This window comes from Mastomys coucha, unplaced genomic scaffold, assembly GCF_008632895.1.
Source record: "Mastomys coucha isolate ucsf_1 unplaced genomic scaffold, UCSF_Mcou_1 pScaffold15, whole genome shotgun sequence".
NCBI lineage: Eukaryota > Metazoa > Chordata > Mammalia > Rodentia > Muridae > Mastomys > Mastomys coucha.
The window spans coordinates 164,893,991-164,910,472 of NW_022196897.1; the positions used below are offsets into that span (position 1 = coordinate 164,893,991).

General features: G+C 46.1%; 1 protein-coding gene across 2 annotated transcripts in view; it reads left to right on the forward strand.

Annotated features, from left to right (window-relative positions):
• Positions 1 to 3,784: 3,784 nt before the first annotated feature.
• Positions 3,785 to 16,482, forward strand: part of Cdh26 (cadherin 26) — a 51,191-nt gene continuing 38,493 nt past the window's right edge. For both annotated transcript variants that reach the window (XM_031373785.1, XM_031373786.1), the window contains exons 1-3: positions 3,785 to 4,106; positions 13,561 to 13,665; positions 15,255 to 15,416. In XM_031373785.1, the coding sequence (XP_031229645.1) occupies positions 4,056 to 4,106; positions 13,561 to 13,665; positions 15,255 to 15,416 (318 nt within the window). In that variant the 5' untranslated portion in view covers positions 3,785 to 4,055. The remainder of the gene's footprint in view (positions 4,107 to 13,560; positions 13,666 to 15,254; positions 15,417 to 16,482) is intronic.

Here is a 16,482-nt window from a genome sequence, read left to right on the forward strand (position 1 = left end):
CTGAAGAGTCTGAGCCACTGTCTACCAGAAATGTTGTTAGTGTTAAAACAAAAAGACAAAAGATGAAAAAGAGGGCAGGGTGATGCGTGATGGCTTTATTGGTAAAGCACATGGACCTGAGTTTGATCCCCAGTACCTATGTGAAAAGCCAGATATTGTGGGCATCCTTGGAAACCCAGTTCTTGGAGGCAGAGGTGGGTGGATTCCCAGAGCTCATTGGCTGGCCAGCTAGCTGGGTGTGGGTGAGCATCTGGGATGAGGCCCATCCTTAGTGCTGCAGGATTGTATAATGAGTTTTTTCAAACCCTAGGAAGGTCGAAAGGTATACAGCAAGCAACCACAGGTTCTTTGTGCTTTCCACTTAGCTACCTGGCCGCCTCATCTGCCCTGGCCCCTCCTGACTGAAGCCTCCCATAGCTGATTCCCTCTGGGTACCAGCTGCACTGTATCACCCTGGGATATCTCAGCCTTCGGAGCCTGTAGCCTTCCCTTGGTGGCCAAGGTGTACAGCAGACTCAGGCTTCCAGAGTCACACCACTTACCAAAAGCAGAGCTCTCCTTAACATTTGTCTATTGGTCCGTTTTATCTATTTTTGGCTGGGGAGACAGATCAGTCAACATAATGCTTTTCACACAAGTTTGAGGACCTGAGTTTGTTCCCAAGAACACAAATAAAAATCCAGGCAAGGTCTGGCGGGGGGAGGAATGGATGGCTCAGTGGGTGAAGGTGGTTTCTGTCAAATGCAGTGACCTAAGTTTGACGCCTGAAAACTGGATGGTAGAAGGAGAGAACTAACTCTCACAGGTGACCGTCTGACTTCCACAAGCACATGTGTACACATACATGAACACACACACACACACACACACACACACACACACACACACACGATAAATGGCATTAGCCATCCTATGCTGGGAAGGGGAGATAGAAGGATCGCTGGGATTGGCTGGCCAGCCAGTATAAGGTAATTAGTGTGCTCAAGGGCAATGAGAAAACTTGTCCAATGAGAAATGATGACCAAGGCTGACCTCTGACCTCTACACATATATGAAATTATGCCTGCGCACACACCTGCACTCACAGGGAGCCATGTCCCCCGAAGCACACAAATCTCTCTTGAGATTTCTGAGGGGCCAGGCTTTGCCTGTGACCATGAGGACTGAGCACTGAGCTCAATGACTGACTGGCTGTGAGTGGCTAGTCCCAGAAGTCTTGATCCAGTGGATTCCTAACAGGAGCCATTTTTGTATTCCTAACCTGGTCTCTTTCCGTTGCTCAGTTATCCATCGTGTGTACATTTTCCTTTAGTCATTTGGGTTGGCTGAAGAAGCCAGGTCGATGACAATGTTGACAGAAGTCAATCTCTGTCCTCTGGGTAGGCTGGACTTCCGTGTGTCCAGCCTGGTGTTCTTCCTTCCATTCTAGCATGAAGAAAGATGCGGTTTCTCATTAGGACATCTCTCCCTGTTTTCTGGATTTTCAAGGCTCTTTTCCCTCAGAGGTTGAGAATGGGGAACGGAAGATGTTCCAGACTTGTCTGAAGCAGGTTCTTCTGGGCCTTCTGGGGCCTCATCCTGGTGAAGAAAGCACCATGTGCCACACCAGAGCCTTCCCTGTCTGAGGTCACGTCCTCCACCTCCATAGCCAGCAGGAGCCCCACACCAGAGCCTTCTCTGTCTGAGGTCACGTCTGTCCTCCACCTCTGTAGCCAGTAGGAGCCGCACTGGAGGGGGCAGGAAGGCTCAGCTCCAGCCGTGGCAGCTCTAAGGGTGTTTACTCCATTTACACAGGCAATGACCATGGTGCCACCATAGAAAGGCTGAACCTTCCCCAGGTTAAGCTGCAGTTCCCATTCCTCAAGCTGGTCCGCCATCTCAGCAGAAAGCCAAGCCAAGCAGTCAAGGGTAGAGTCACCCTGACCCTTCCACAGTGCCCATATGGCTCTTACATGAGATGTTCCCATATGGCTCTTGCATGAGAAAAGAGCATTCAGGCCTGTCTTCTAGCACCCAGAGAGGAGCTCCAGGATTATGAAGTAGAAACCAACACCTGTCCCTTTACTCCTGCGGTGGGCAGCAGAGGTCAGGGGAACTGGGGCTGGGCTGAGATGCAGGTGAGGGCCTAGCAGGGCCTAGCAGGGCCTAGCAGGGCCTAGCAGGGCCTAGCAGGGCCTAGCAGGGCCTAGCAGGGCCTAGCAGGGTCAGTTCTGACGTCCTAAGATATTTACCCCCAATGTTGGGGCCCTCAGAATAAGATGCATTTGAAAGCTTTTTATTCCCAACTAAGGGTCCTTGTCACCAAGTCCTGAGCAAAAGACCATGTTCAAGCAACCTAAGGGAGAAAGGCTAATCCCCAAATGGCATTTGGCCCAGTTTTGTTTAAGTGTTTGAGGGCATTGAAAACTTGGTCTCTCATAATATATTAAAATGTGTTTGTTTGTTTTTTTTCAATTTAGAACAAGTAAAGCTAGAGCCATTCCCCAGCATCCTTGGGGCCCTTTCCAGAGCATTTTGATGCCTACCTCCTCCTCACATGGGGCTCTGCACTGCACTTGCCCACACCTAGTATTAGGATACTTGCAAACACTGAATTTAGTGGCTCTGCTCTGAGTCCTCCCAGGCTGCACTGCAGAACGATCCACTAGCTCTGAAATGAACACAAACTGAATTCAGTCGCCGTTACCCGATTCTCTCTCTATGTAGAGGCCACCCACCAGCCTGCCACAGTGTTGACACCCTCACCCACCAGCCTGCCACACTGTTGACACCTTCAATTCAAGAGGATCTGATGAGTTATGATGGTAACAGCTGAGCACACACATTCAGCTTTAGCTCACACTCTGAGAGCACGGGAAGCTTACAAGGACTGCTGCCCATTTGGCCTGCTGAAAACTGGTCACTACTTTAGGCAAAATAAGGAGATAATTCATATGTTAGTTAAGGTGGTCAGAGTCCAAGTTCAGGTTTTGCTTGAAAATTTGCCACCTCGACAGGTGATGTCATTGAATCCCAATGTGATCCTTTCCCAGAATCTAAGGCAAAAGGCCCAGGTTTCCCCAGAGACTCTAGCTAGGAGCTGAAGTGGAGGACCGTCCTCATCTCTCTGTCCACTCTTTAACTCCATCACATTTATACGAGGTGTGGGTAGAATGGTTTTATACCCCAAGCCCAGGCATGCTTGGAATAAAGATTTTTGTAACATGCATTGGAGAGTGGTAATTTATTTTTCAGTGCTAGGGGCAGAAGGAACCTAGGGCCTTGCATGTGCCTTCTGGGTAAATACTCTACAGAAGAGTCACATCTCAAGCCCCATTCCTTTCTTCCTCACATATCTTCCCTGGGTATAATCGTATGGGATTCCACTGGAGCACGGGTACCCCAAGACTCCTTTCTCCCCTGCTCTGCTTATTGTTGTGTTCAATGCCCACTGGATGTCTGGCCCAGCAGGGGTCCAGTTAGAAAATAGAAAGGGGACTGACAGGCACACTGGTTGAACCACCACCATGCACTCTCCCTCTCTCCCTCTTTCTCCCTCTTTCAGTCTCTCCTCTCCTCCCGCCTCCCCATGTCTAATAACTCCCTATATAATTTCTTGGGGTTGTTTTTCCAGTTTTGAGTGATTATAAGAACCATTAATTGCCCCACTATAGAGGGATTATTGGAGTTCTATTTAGAAACTAAAAACCAACCAAGAAAGGGAGAAACAAAACCTGATCTTCCCGTAGGCCCTGGCTTTCTTTCCTCTGGCCGAGCTATAATCCCCGAGGCTGGATGCCCAACCACTTTTCTGTGTACACACACAACTTCTGTGTTTGTATCTGAGCACCCGCTTCCCCAGAAACCTGTGGCCACAGAGGAGGTTAGACCTTATCCATCAGCCCACCTTCTCTGGCAAACAAAAGCAGGGCAGAGAATAGAGGACTCAGCAAGGTCAAGAGTCAGGGCTTACGTACCCAAGACAGTGACTAGAAGCAATGTCACTGACTGGAGAGGAAGTACCTGGCTCCTGGTGAGGCTAACAGGCCCAAGGACTGTCAGCTGCCCAACCCAACATGGACACCAGGAGCTGTGCCTGCTTGCTGCTGTTGCTGTCACTTCCCCAGGTGAGCTGAGTGGGTCCTGGGACCTGTGCACAACATACATGGGATTTTAATTTTCTACGCTAAGGGAATTTGGTAGGACAACTTGAACCTGGAGAGAAGCAGGCATTCAGTGGAGGCAGGGGGCTGGCTGTCTTTACAGTAATATAGGCACACGAGGTTCCAGGATTTAGGTAAATGTGGGGTTGAGATCCACATCTCACAAGAAAATGGAGAGCAGCTGAGGAACTTAATACCAATTTATGAAACGCACAGTTTCAAGTTAGATTTTGTCATTATAAATGTTTCCCATTGGTGCCTCTGCCCCCACTTGAAAGGTACTGAGGGAGTCTCAGTTCAAGAGATCTTGTGTTAAAGACAACTGGAGTAAACCAGTCGAGTACTAAGTAACTCCATTGAACCCAGGAGGAGAAAAGCAGGGCTGGCGGTGTCTTTAGCCTTCCGTTTGGTTTTCCTAAAACCCAAACTGACACTCACCAGTAACTACCCCCAACTTGTCTCTTCCGGAAATGGCAACATTCCTGCCCCTGCTGTGTTAGCACAGTGCCCACGAGGCTAATTCACCTCCAAGGAGAAGTCAGGATGGTAGGAGACAGGGATCCTCCTGAGGGCTGCACCTCAGTGATTGAAGGGACTTCGCAGAGCCCAGGGAACTGTGATCCTCAGGAGCAGGGGCTTCTGAGGAACCCGGGGTTTTAGCAAGGACAACACAGGGCCTTCTTGGCGAAGAACTACATCCTCGGCAGGTACAGGATCGTCTTCTAAACTGGCCAGAAGCAACGTGATCTCCATGCCTCCACGGTTCCTCTGATAGGCATGCCTCTCCCCCATGCACACCTAATCTCCACAAAGACAGCCTGTTCTGCTGAGGAAGTGTGTGTGTATTGTTTTCTCTTTGAACCCCACACCCTTGCTCTGTTTTCTAAAGCTCTTTGAGAATTTTATCCATGTTTGATCATATTCCCCCAGTTCTTCCCAGATCTAACCCCTCTCCTCTACCCACCCAGATCTGTGTACTTAAGAAAAATCAAGATGGTTTTGTGTTGTCCAAAAATTCTTGACTATGTAATCTGCCACTAGAGTGCGGTCCATTTACCAGGGCTATGTTCTTGTTGAAAACAGAATTTCCCTCCCCAGTGGCTAACAAGTACCCAAAGTTTCACAGCTCTGACATGAAGCCAAATGACAAAGTCAGAAGTGTGTTCTCTAGGCTAATGGCCTTTCTCCACATTCAGTGACACCAACTGGAAAGCCATCCTTCTGGTTGGTCATTTCTAGTCCCAAGAGCCCAAGAATCCTCAGGTTGGACTGGGCAGGGATTAAAGGGGAGAGGGAACTGGACTAGGACGAAATCCTGGTGTTTTGCGGATGATGATGATGATGATGATGATGATGATGATGATGATGATGATGATGATGATGATGATACATTGCTAGCAATCATGCTCGGCTTGTTGAAATCATTGGTAATTCAGCAGGAATATGAGAGTGGATGGAGTGCTGCAGAGGTGGATGACAGGGCAGTCTGAGGTGAATCTTAGGCTACCTGGGAAAGAGAATTCAGACTCTGTCCTCACAGCAGTGGCTTCCCAGGGGGACTTTCTGCTAGCGTACAGGAACGGGTTCTCCCTGTCTACCACATGGGTCCTACTGTTAAGTGCAAGTCATCAGACTCTGCCCCTTTGCCTGCTGAGACATCTCATTGGCCTCTTAAGCATTTTAAGAAATTAAATAGTAAAGAGCTGATAGGTTAAAAACATAAACTCGTATTTATAAGGTATCATATAATGATTCTATGGCTGTGTGCATGGCACAATGGTCAAATCAGGACAGACTCCCAGCACCTCAACTTGTTAGCATTTCTTTATGGTGAAAACTATCCTTTCTTCTCGTGTTGGGAGCAGGAAGGTCCTTGCACCCACAGATCTCCAGGGAAACCAGGAATGTTAAGTACACAGGATTGTTTTTTCAATGGGAAAGATGTAAAATCTGTCTTTCCATCCAGAAAGCTGGGAATTGACAGCCTGGTGACCTTTGTCACTGTTGGGGAGGCCATATCATGCTCTCACAACGAGGACCTGAGAGACCTAATAGTCCAAGTGACCCTTGTATTATCTGCACGCCAGCAGCGCCCCCTCCCCCAAGCTCCCACAACCAGGAGCAGACGTGGCTAAGAGCCCAAAATGGCCTCTACACTCTGTATAACTGAGACTGCCCCAGATCCTTCCCTAGACCCTTAAGCTGGCACAGGCAGTACATCTCCAGTATCCACCACTTTGGAGGGAATGACACGTGCCCTGAGTTGAGCTTTGATGTAAGTATGTTTTCTTGGGCACTGGGGATTGTATGGCACAAGAAGCTTTCCCCACAAGTCAGGTTGTGTTTACATGTATTGGCCGTAAGTCACCTGGCATCAGACTCCCCAAGGTTTGATCCAGGTTGATGAAGTCAATCTGAACTGAGTTAACTCTTCGCAGTTCCTTTCCCTGACTGCTGTGACACCTGCAGGGTCCTCCTCATTTCAGCTTTCTTCAATGGCCTTAAGTGCTTCGAATACGACACATCCGTATTATCGTGACCACTGGGATCCGGTGAGGATTCCGGATATGCAGTTGTATGCAATTACACATCACCACACAAATGAAGTTCAGACTCAGGGAGGCTAAACCACTTGCCTGCCATATGCAGCTATTGAAGAAAGGGACAGGGTTGGAACTCAGGCCTGGCACACTACTATGTGTCAGGGCTACTCAGTACTGTCTTCTCTGTGCAGAGAAGGCAGCCATCACTCGTTATATGTGGCAATCTAAACGTCACTTACGTCTAATTTAGTATTCAATTCCATTCGTGCATGATCATCTTCCAAGTATCCAGTGAGGTCCCCATGGCCAGTGGCTGCCCCACCATAAAGTGCAGGCAGGCCTGAATACTCCATCCCCAGGATGTACCCTCAGACTGCTTGTTTAGAGCCCGGAAGTTCTAAACAAGTGGAAGTACAGGTGGGAGGCCAAGGAAGCTGGGCAGAAATGTCCTGTGAATTTAGAATGCTGATTTCTAGGACCCCAAATACTCCTTGGGTGGAAATGTACATTAAAATTTTAAATATTCAGATTGGGGCTGTAACTTGGTTGGTAGGGCACTTACCTAGCACACACAAGGTTAAGAGTTCAATCCCCAGTGTCCTATAAACTGGGCATGACAGTCGCAATAGTTGATGCCTAGCATTGTTTAGGCGAGATAGAATTAAAAATTAGAAGCCATCATTGGCTATGTAGCAAGATTGAGCCATCTTAAGCTACATGAGATGTGTGTGTGTGTGTGTGTGTGTGTGTGTGTGTGTGAGAGAGAGAGAGAGAGAGAGAGAGAGAGAGACAGAGACAGAGACAGAGACAGAGACAGAGACAGAGAGACTGCAAACATTTTCAGAAAGAACATTTTCTATTTGGGGTCTTAATTCTCTGTCTCTCTCTGTCTTTCTCTGTCTCCCTCTGTCTCTGTCTGTCTGTCTGTCTGTCTGTCTGTCTCTTTCTCTCTCTCTGTCTCTGTCTCTGTGTCTCTCTTTCTCTCTCCTCCCATCTAATTTACTTTGGGAGGTTTTATTTTCTATTCTCAAAAGGTATCATGCTCCCTATCAGGTAAGCTTGAATGGTACCAGTGACCTGGCCCCAGTCCAGTCTCACCTGTGAAGGGCTTGTAGGGTGGAGGGGAAAGAGCTTGCCTGCCTGCCACGCAGATAAAACAGCCTGAGGTAGGCTGCAGCTGGGGAAACCAGCTTAGAGACAGTCCTAGCAGCACTGCAGAGAGCATTATGCAGATTGTTGTGAATGGTGTCCTTTGGGGAGGAACTGCCTCAATTGTCCAGGATGGAGGTGTAATAAGCACTCTTACAGAGTCATTTTGGCAGCGGGAACAATTTTGAGTCCTTCTGCATCATGTAGATGAGCCATTCTGAGGCTGCACAAAGAGAAGAAAGAGCAGACAGGAGCTGCAGTGTGGGCTTCAGGTACCTCTCTGGCAAAGTGTAAGCCTTCCTGCCTTAATGCTCTTTGAGGATGCAATTGGCTTTTCCTGCCTGTTGACTTCGCACATTTGTGTTGTTAGGACAGAATGGCTTTACAGAGACGGAGTTTGAGGCAGTCACTTATAAGACTCCATCTCAGATTGACAGACTTGAGAGGAACAGACAGACTTCTCCAGACAGACTACTTCTCTTAGTTCTCACTGATGCCCTAAAGTCTGGGACAGAAACAAAATCAATCTCTGCATTCATTTTTAAGAATTGCAATTTCTTCTTTAAAATTTTTTTAGAATTATTTTTATTTTATGTGTATGGGTGTTTTGCCTAGATATCTGTGTACCACCTGTGCTATTGCTGATAGAGGTCAGTAGAAGGTGTTGGATGCCCTGGAACTGGAGTTATAGATGATTGTGAGCCATCATGTGGCTGCTGAGATTGAAACCAGGTCCTCTGGAAATGTACCGAATGCTCAGAATTGCTGAGCCATCTCTGCAGCCCCGAGGCCCTATATTTAAATCTCCCAATATCAATCAATAAACTCAGTGTCTGAATATACTGATTTAAGGGTTGGGAATTCAGAGACTTTGAAATTTCTTTCTTTGGGGCTAGAGGCATCGTGCAACTGCCACTGAAGTTGCTCTGAATGGTGTCCTTTTGGGATGACAACTTCTGGACATACATGAGGACTTGAGTTCCACACAGAGCACACCTGTCCTCCTAGGACTGGAGAAGAAGACACAGGAGGATGCCATGGCTGCATATACATATCCATGAATTCATGCATGTACACACACACACATGAACACATACATACCTGCACATAGACACCTATTGCCCTTTAGTCAAATAGAAATAGAAATATAGTCTGCTGCAGGCAACAATGTCATTGTTTGTTTTGACAGAAACAAAACAACCCAGGGATATCATCCAGCACTATGAGGGTGACTGGCTGCACCTGGGCACATGTAGAGTGTGTCTTTATTTCCTGTGAGACCTCAAAGCCTACTGTGTCACCATGTGATCCTGAGTTAAGATAGATCCAGACAGGCAGTGATGGTTCATACCTTTAGTCCCAGCACTCAGGAGGCAGAGGCAGATAGATCTGAGTTGCAGGCCAGCCAAGACTACACAGACAAGCCCTGACTCAAAAAACCAAAAACCAAACCAAACCAAACAACCCCCCCAAAAGATTCGCATGCGCTACTCCGTGGCCATACTTGGTGGTGACCTGGTGGAAGATGGGACCACTGGCTTTGACACTCATGATTTCAGTTCATATCCTACAGATTCTGACTCTATGGGTTGTATTTACTGATAACATGTTAGAAATGAAAGTGGGCAAATCTTAACCATGTTTAATTCACTAAAGAGAACAATAACCCCACCCCATACAAATGTGAATAACAGAGATTTCCTCAGAATAACCATACTTTTCAGACTCTGTGTGATGAGAGGAGAAGCAGTGTCGTTTGGTGCTTTGTCGAGTCATTAGAGTGTCTGGCTTAGTGGGAGACAGCTGGGTTCTCCTCTCTGCATTTGTGTTTAATCAGTTGTGAATGCTGTTCAGTTGAAGGATGTGCAGAGTCTGGCTTCCCACGTGTTTGCACTTGGAAAGATATGAATACTTTGAATAGGGAAGTCTGAGTTCTCTCTTTTGAGACTATACCCAAACTCTACAGTGTCCTAGCCATTACCGATGGCATGGCATCTGAATCTACTTGAATGAGCTTCCATTGATGCTGTAACTCTCCCAGGACACCCACAGAGGGGCTCTCACCTTAGACAAAGATGCAGCAGCATAGAAAGAAGGAATCCAACCGAGGCCAGCTCAGTAAACCCATGAGCTTACTGGAGTCCTGACAGGAACAGCATGGGTGAGGGATTACCCAGGGGAACATGGGTGACTCCTGGGCAGCTGTATCACAAGTAAGCCCGCTGTTCCCTGTGGGCTGACCATCAGCTCCACAGGTGTGTCCCCTGCTCGGACCCTTTGCTCATTTCCTGGTTCTGCACCCTCAGGCCTTGGTTCATCTTGTGAGTTTTGTGACTGTATGTATGTGCACATGTGAGTGTGTGTGTATGTGTGCGTGTGTGTGAAGGCTTATGTTGCTATGATGAACACCATTGCCTGAGCTGCAAGCTCCTTTACACTCTGAGCCATCTCACTGGCCCATCAAAATATACTTTATGAAAATTCATCAATTGTTCATTTTTTTGCCCTATTTGCTTTATCATATGCTCCCAATGTGCACACTTTCTCTGCCTCTATCTTTTTCTCTTAAATACACACACTCTGGATTCCTATTAGTTTTGGACTCCATTGCAGTACCTGTCTTTGTGTTTCCACAGTCCTGTATATGGATTTTTTGAGAGGGGGCAATGCTGTTAGAATATTAATCACACAATAGGAATTCTCAGTAAAATGTCAAGTTCTACTATTTTACCAATTACTGTAAATAAAAGAACAGAAACAGAGACAGAAAAGGATCCCAGTTAAGCCCCCATCATCAACTGACATTTGGTGTTAACTTGTGTGCAAGCCTGTCTACCTTTGTGCTGACTCTGGGTAGATGAGGTTAGCTCTGTCTCCTTCGATGGTTGAACATCCCTTCCATTGGCAGTGACACACCAGAATCTTATGGTTCATTTCCTTGTGGTTAGGGACAAGATGGTCATACACGGAGATGCAGTTAACAAGACATCTTAACTATTGTTACTAAACACAGGGACTGGAACACAGCTCAGCACAAGAGTGTTTACCCAGCACCCAGGAGGAGCCTCTCGGCTCCATCCCAAGAATCTTAAAACAGGAATCTAAACTCAGAGAGATGGTTTCTGGGCATTCATGCTACTTCCCACAGTTGCTATAGGATACTGATAAGGGTGTTAATTAATGACACTAATTAATTAGTGTCATTTTGCTTTAAGGTCAGAGTCAGTAACAGCTTCCAAGAGGAAGTTGATGGTTGTCTTAATCACCCAGGTGGATCTGAGAGTCAGCTGTAATGAAAGAGGACAGAATCTGCTCATAGGCAGCGGGGCTGGGTTCTTCAGTGCCTTGTTTATGGTTGTTTTGTAGCGCATAGAATGGTAGCCAGATGTGGTCTTCAACACCCCCCAGGTGATGATGGTGAGCCCCAGGGATGCAGCCAACAGTGCAAGCCTGCGGTATTGAACTGTGGTATCCTGCCGCTCTGCCCCGTTGCAGATTCCGAAAGCACACATTATTTTATTGCATTGCAATGCCCTGGTTCTGATCCCTTTAGGTTTCAGGGTGGGCAGTGTGATACCCACCACTGTGAACGTTACCCTCTCTCTCATGCTGCCTGAGAATGCCGAGTGTTTTTATTTCTATCCATTCACTTTTTAAGTAAGTCATTCCAAAAAGCTAAATGTTATTGCAGATACAGATGAATAGGAAAAAAGTTAATGTGGGCAGGATCCATCATAACATATAGGTAGATGGTTGTTGTGTAACGGACTTAGTGAGGAATAAACCATTGGTTACATTCTATACAGATTCCCTTGCCTGGCAAATGTCTGAGACCACAGTCTAAATCTAAGACTGTCTGAGTTCCATTAACTTTTCTTGGAGAGATGTGGCCAATGTCTTAAGCGTATGGGCAATTGGACAAAGAAACATTTCTACCCAGGTCTGGCTTATGAACCAGTTCACTTATTGGGCTTACTGTCAGGGGTGTAGATTATCCACAAATGGCTGCATCACTGAGAAGTCCTCCTACCCCAGCATGGATAGCAATCTCTCCATAGTAACATGGATGGAGTCATAGTTAAACTTCTGCCCTCTAAATCAGTGGTTCAAAAGTATTAAAGGATCACAGCATTAGGAAGCTTCTTAATGACTTCTAATGTGACACATTAACACATTTCCTCATGTTATATTGACCCAGAACTATAAAGTTATTTTTGTTGTTGCTTCATAACTGTAATTTTGCTGCTGTTATATAAATATTTTTGAAGTTAGAGGTTTGCCAAAGTGGTTGCAAGCCACAGGTTGAGAAGTACCGCTCCAATTACTATAGCTGCCCCCAAAGACTGTATTCATCTGGGACAGGATTATGCTAGAGGAACAGGAAAGAGGGTCTAGAATCTCAGGTGAGGACCTGAAGACTCCCATCTTCCTTCTGAGAAGGAACACCCACAGGACTGATCTTCCTAAGGCTGTCATCTGGGTATCTAGAATTGTTTTTATTAAGATAGTGCTGGCTGATTTGTTTGTTTTAGGACTGGATTCCCGTGTGTGTGTGTGTGTGTGTGTGTGTGTGTGTGTGTGTGTGTGTCTGTGTGTGTGTGTGTGTGTGTCTGTGTCTGTGTGTGTGTGTGTGTCTGTGTGTGTCTGTGTGTGTTTAGCTCTTCTTACTGTTTATATAACCTTAAGATCAGGGAGGGGGCCTTGTACATTGTAAAATCAAGTTTTTCCTTTTAACCACTTAATTCCCAGAAATAAAGACTCTGAGACTAATCATTTATGAATAAATGCCTAGGTCATAAGTTTAGGCTTGTTACCTGACTAGTTCATAACTTACATAGTCCATTTATTCTATTATATGTCTACCACAAGGCTAGTTACCTCTCCTCAGTTTCACACGTCTGTGTCCTCTGAGTTCAGGGTGACATTTCCTCTTTATTCTAACCTGAGTTCAGCTTTATAGCTGGCTTATGTCAGTCTCCTCACCATTCCAGAGCAATTCTCTTATGTCTTTATTCCCCAGAATTTTCTCTATCCCTGCTGGATGTCTCATGCGCTATATCCTGCCTCAGTTCATGGGCCATAAACTTTTTTTATTGACAGGTGGTGCTTATAAGAGATTATCTCTCTACAGTGTGTCCTGTAAATTTCAATGATTTCCTAAGACTTGTGAGTTGTTTATTTCCTGAGTTTAATGAGCATCCTTCCTGGATGGAGTGCTTCAATTCAGAGGCTTAATTTTGTGTGTATATACATGTTTGTTAAAAGGGAAACTATTAGATATTAACATTAAAATCTGTAGGCACCAAATGGAGATTTTCTTGTCAATGATTTCAGAAAGACTGAGAGACTAATGATGGTACTGCTTTTCTCTTCATTAGTCTATTTGCTTGTTGCTGTAGGCCACACAGTCATACCTGGTAGATAATAGTCTTTAATGCCATTTTTTGCAAAGTCCTAAAGCCATCTCACTAACCTTGTGAAATCTGTGGGTAGCCTGTGCCTCACCCTTAGGAATGACAGCAGCTGTTAAGAGGACAGACACTTGCAATGCCCAGGCTCAGATGATAGCTCTGGGTGCAAAAAAACCCCAAAAACCAAAAATAAAACCAAAAATAACAAGCATGCTCTGTCAGCTCATAGTGCCCAGCTATGAAGCACAGACACACAGATCTAGGCTGTTAAGTTCAACACCATCCTTACTGACACTGTCATCTTGTGCCCTGTAGGGACAGAGACATCAGCCTCTACATCGATCCAAGAGAAGATGGGTTCTCACCACCCTGGAACTGCAGGAGGAAGACCCAGGGCCCTTTCCTAAGCTGGTTGGGGAGGTGAGGACATACTTGACCTCTGTGGAAAGAATGTCTTTTCTGAGGAGGACTCCTTGAAAGGATTTCTGCTAGCATTTATGAATTATCTCTTTAGTGAAAGAAGCCAGGATCATACCACACACTTTAAAAAGGGATTTGACAGTGTCCTTGCTAGGTACCTGCTTGACTTAGGGCCCAACAGTAGCGTAGAGGGGTCATGGATGGGACCCCGGATGCCTGATTTCTACAGACTAGATTTCTGCCTGAGGATGCACCTTTGCGCTGTGGCTTCTCCCTGTAGCTGGAAACTAACTCTTAACATGCAGGTCTGTTTCACTGACCCATGCAGGCATTCATCTTTTTAAAAAATAATTCATTCTTAACTCTAGGGAGAGATCATTAAAATGCTTGCTTTGCTACAGGCATGACGGTACTAAGCCTGGCATCCTGAATGTGATCCTGAAGACCATGTAGAGGAAAGAGAAAACTTAGTCCTGGCAGTTGTTCTCCAACCTCTACTGACATGTGTACACACACACACACACACACACACACACACACACACACACACACACAGAGAGAGAGAGAGAGAGAGAGAGAGAGAGAGAGAGAGAGAGAGAATAAATCACACTCACAAATGATGATGTTGATGTAGTAATTTATTTAATGAGAAGGGTGAGGAAAGTGCTTCTCTTCCTAAAATGTTACATGTATGGCTGTTCTCCTTCTCATTTTCTCAAGACGAAGCCCACATGAGCACATAGGTGTATGTTCTTCTAGATACTTCCGTGCGGTTTAGAATGCGAATGTGCACACGCCATCGTGGGACTTGCCTCTCTCATTTAAGGGCGTGGCTGCCAGACTTTCCTGACAGGGCACATTGTGAACCTTCCTGAGGGCAGCAGAGTATCTGAGGCCATGGAACGAGAAGTTCAGTGTGTGGTTCTTTCTAATCACACAAACATCTGTGCTAGCTCCAGTTTCTCTATTCCAGCCCATGTGGCAACCCCTATCTTTGTTTTATTGTTTAAAAGGTCTTATTCTTATTTTTAATTGTGGGTGCATGTCAGTGCAGATGACTGTGGAAACCAGAAGAGTAGGGTCTCACGGGAACTTGAGTCATAGTTCCTGAAACGGGTGCTGGCACCCACACTCTAGGCTTCTCTGAGAACAGAAAAGTGAGCACTCTTAACCACTGAGCCAGCTCTGCAGTCTCAGATTGTATTTTTATTAGTAGTAATGCTGTGTTTATGGGTATGTCCTTGTGTAGGTTTGTGCACGTGAGTGCAGTTGTCTGCAGAGGCCAGAGCATCAGATCTCCAGAGCTAGTGTTATAGGCAGGTGTGAGCTGTGTGGGTACTGGAAATGAACCTCTTATCTTCTGGAAGAACACTGAGCACTCTTAACCACTGAGCCAGCTCTGCAGCCCTCTGCCCCAGCACCTTTGTTCCCACAGTTCTGCTAAGCCCTTTGCTTCCTTACCACCCCTTGGAAGTGTGACAGCTTCTTTCTATTCCTGAAAGATGTCTTGGCTCTTAGCCTTGCCTTTTGAAGATCACTGTGGTTTATTCTCTGATTCCTTTAATTTTTTTCTGTTTTTCTCCTTCCAGCTCTTCAATAATATGTCAAAGAATGTGTCACTGATGTATTTAATCAGAGGACCTGGTGTGGACGAATTTCCAGAGATTGGTTTATTCTCTATAGAAGATCACCAGAGTGGGAAAATATACGTTCACCGCCCTGTTGATCGAGAAGTGACACCGTCTTTTATGGTATCTGAAATGGGGTATAGTTGAAGCTTGTGTTTAGTGCAAAGCTCTTGTAAGGTATTGAACTTGGTAAGCACTTGTTGGCTAACACTGTTGGGATCCGGGAAGTTTGTGTCAAGTTGAGGAGGTCCATGTGGACCTCCAAAGCTAATTCTGGAGTCATCTTTAGACTTTACTACAATGGGTGTAAGGGGCCATCTATAAGATTTCTGACCAGTGTCCCAGTGGGGTTAAGGGATCGTCTGTAAAATGCTATGATTTGGTTTCTGGCAGGTGACATATGGAGAGCAGCTACCCATAGACCCTGGGTGGCAGCTGCTGAGGGAAGGTTTGTTGACCAGTTATCAAGGCCCATGTGGACTCAAGGATTTTATCACTCCAGGGACTTCTATGCAGTTGAAATTCAGGTTTCAAACCAGGAAAGAAAATTACAAAGAAAAAGGCCTCAAGTCACAGCATGGTGTATCATGTTCCCAACACCCCAGGGACATAGATTGCCATCCTTTGTTCTTGTGGACTTAAGGAGCAGGGCTTGGCTATCAGTTAACCCCTTCAGCGTGGGAATATGATGTTTACCATCTGAGAAAAGTAACTTATGAAGTGTTCTCCCAGCAACCTCAAAATACATAATACAACAAAATGTAAGCCTTAAAGTCACCAGAAGGCTTGGACTCATGTTTAATGACAGCAATTCTCCCCAAACCCTACCACATGCAGAGTTGAATCTGTGACTCTTCTCTAGCCACTCGATCTCCTGGATCTCTTACCTTCCTGTCTTCAGGATTTACGGAGTTAGTAAGAAAGGAAAAAAGGTGTAAGAGGGATGCTGCAGGAGCTTTTCAGTTCTTAGTAAACAGTAGCACCCGAAGATCATGGTGAAATGTAGATTGGAAGCTGGGGAGGTAGATTGGAGGCTGGGGAGGTAGATTGGAGGCTGGGGAGGTAGATTGGAGGCTGGGGATGTAGATTGGAGGCTGGGGAGGTAGATTGGAGGCTGGGGAGGCAGATTGGAGGCTGGGGAGGGAGATTGGAGGCTGGGGAGGTAGGTTGGAGGCTGGGAGGTAGGTTG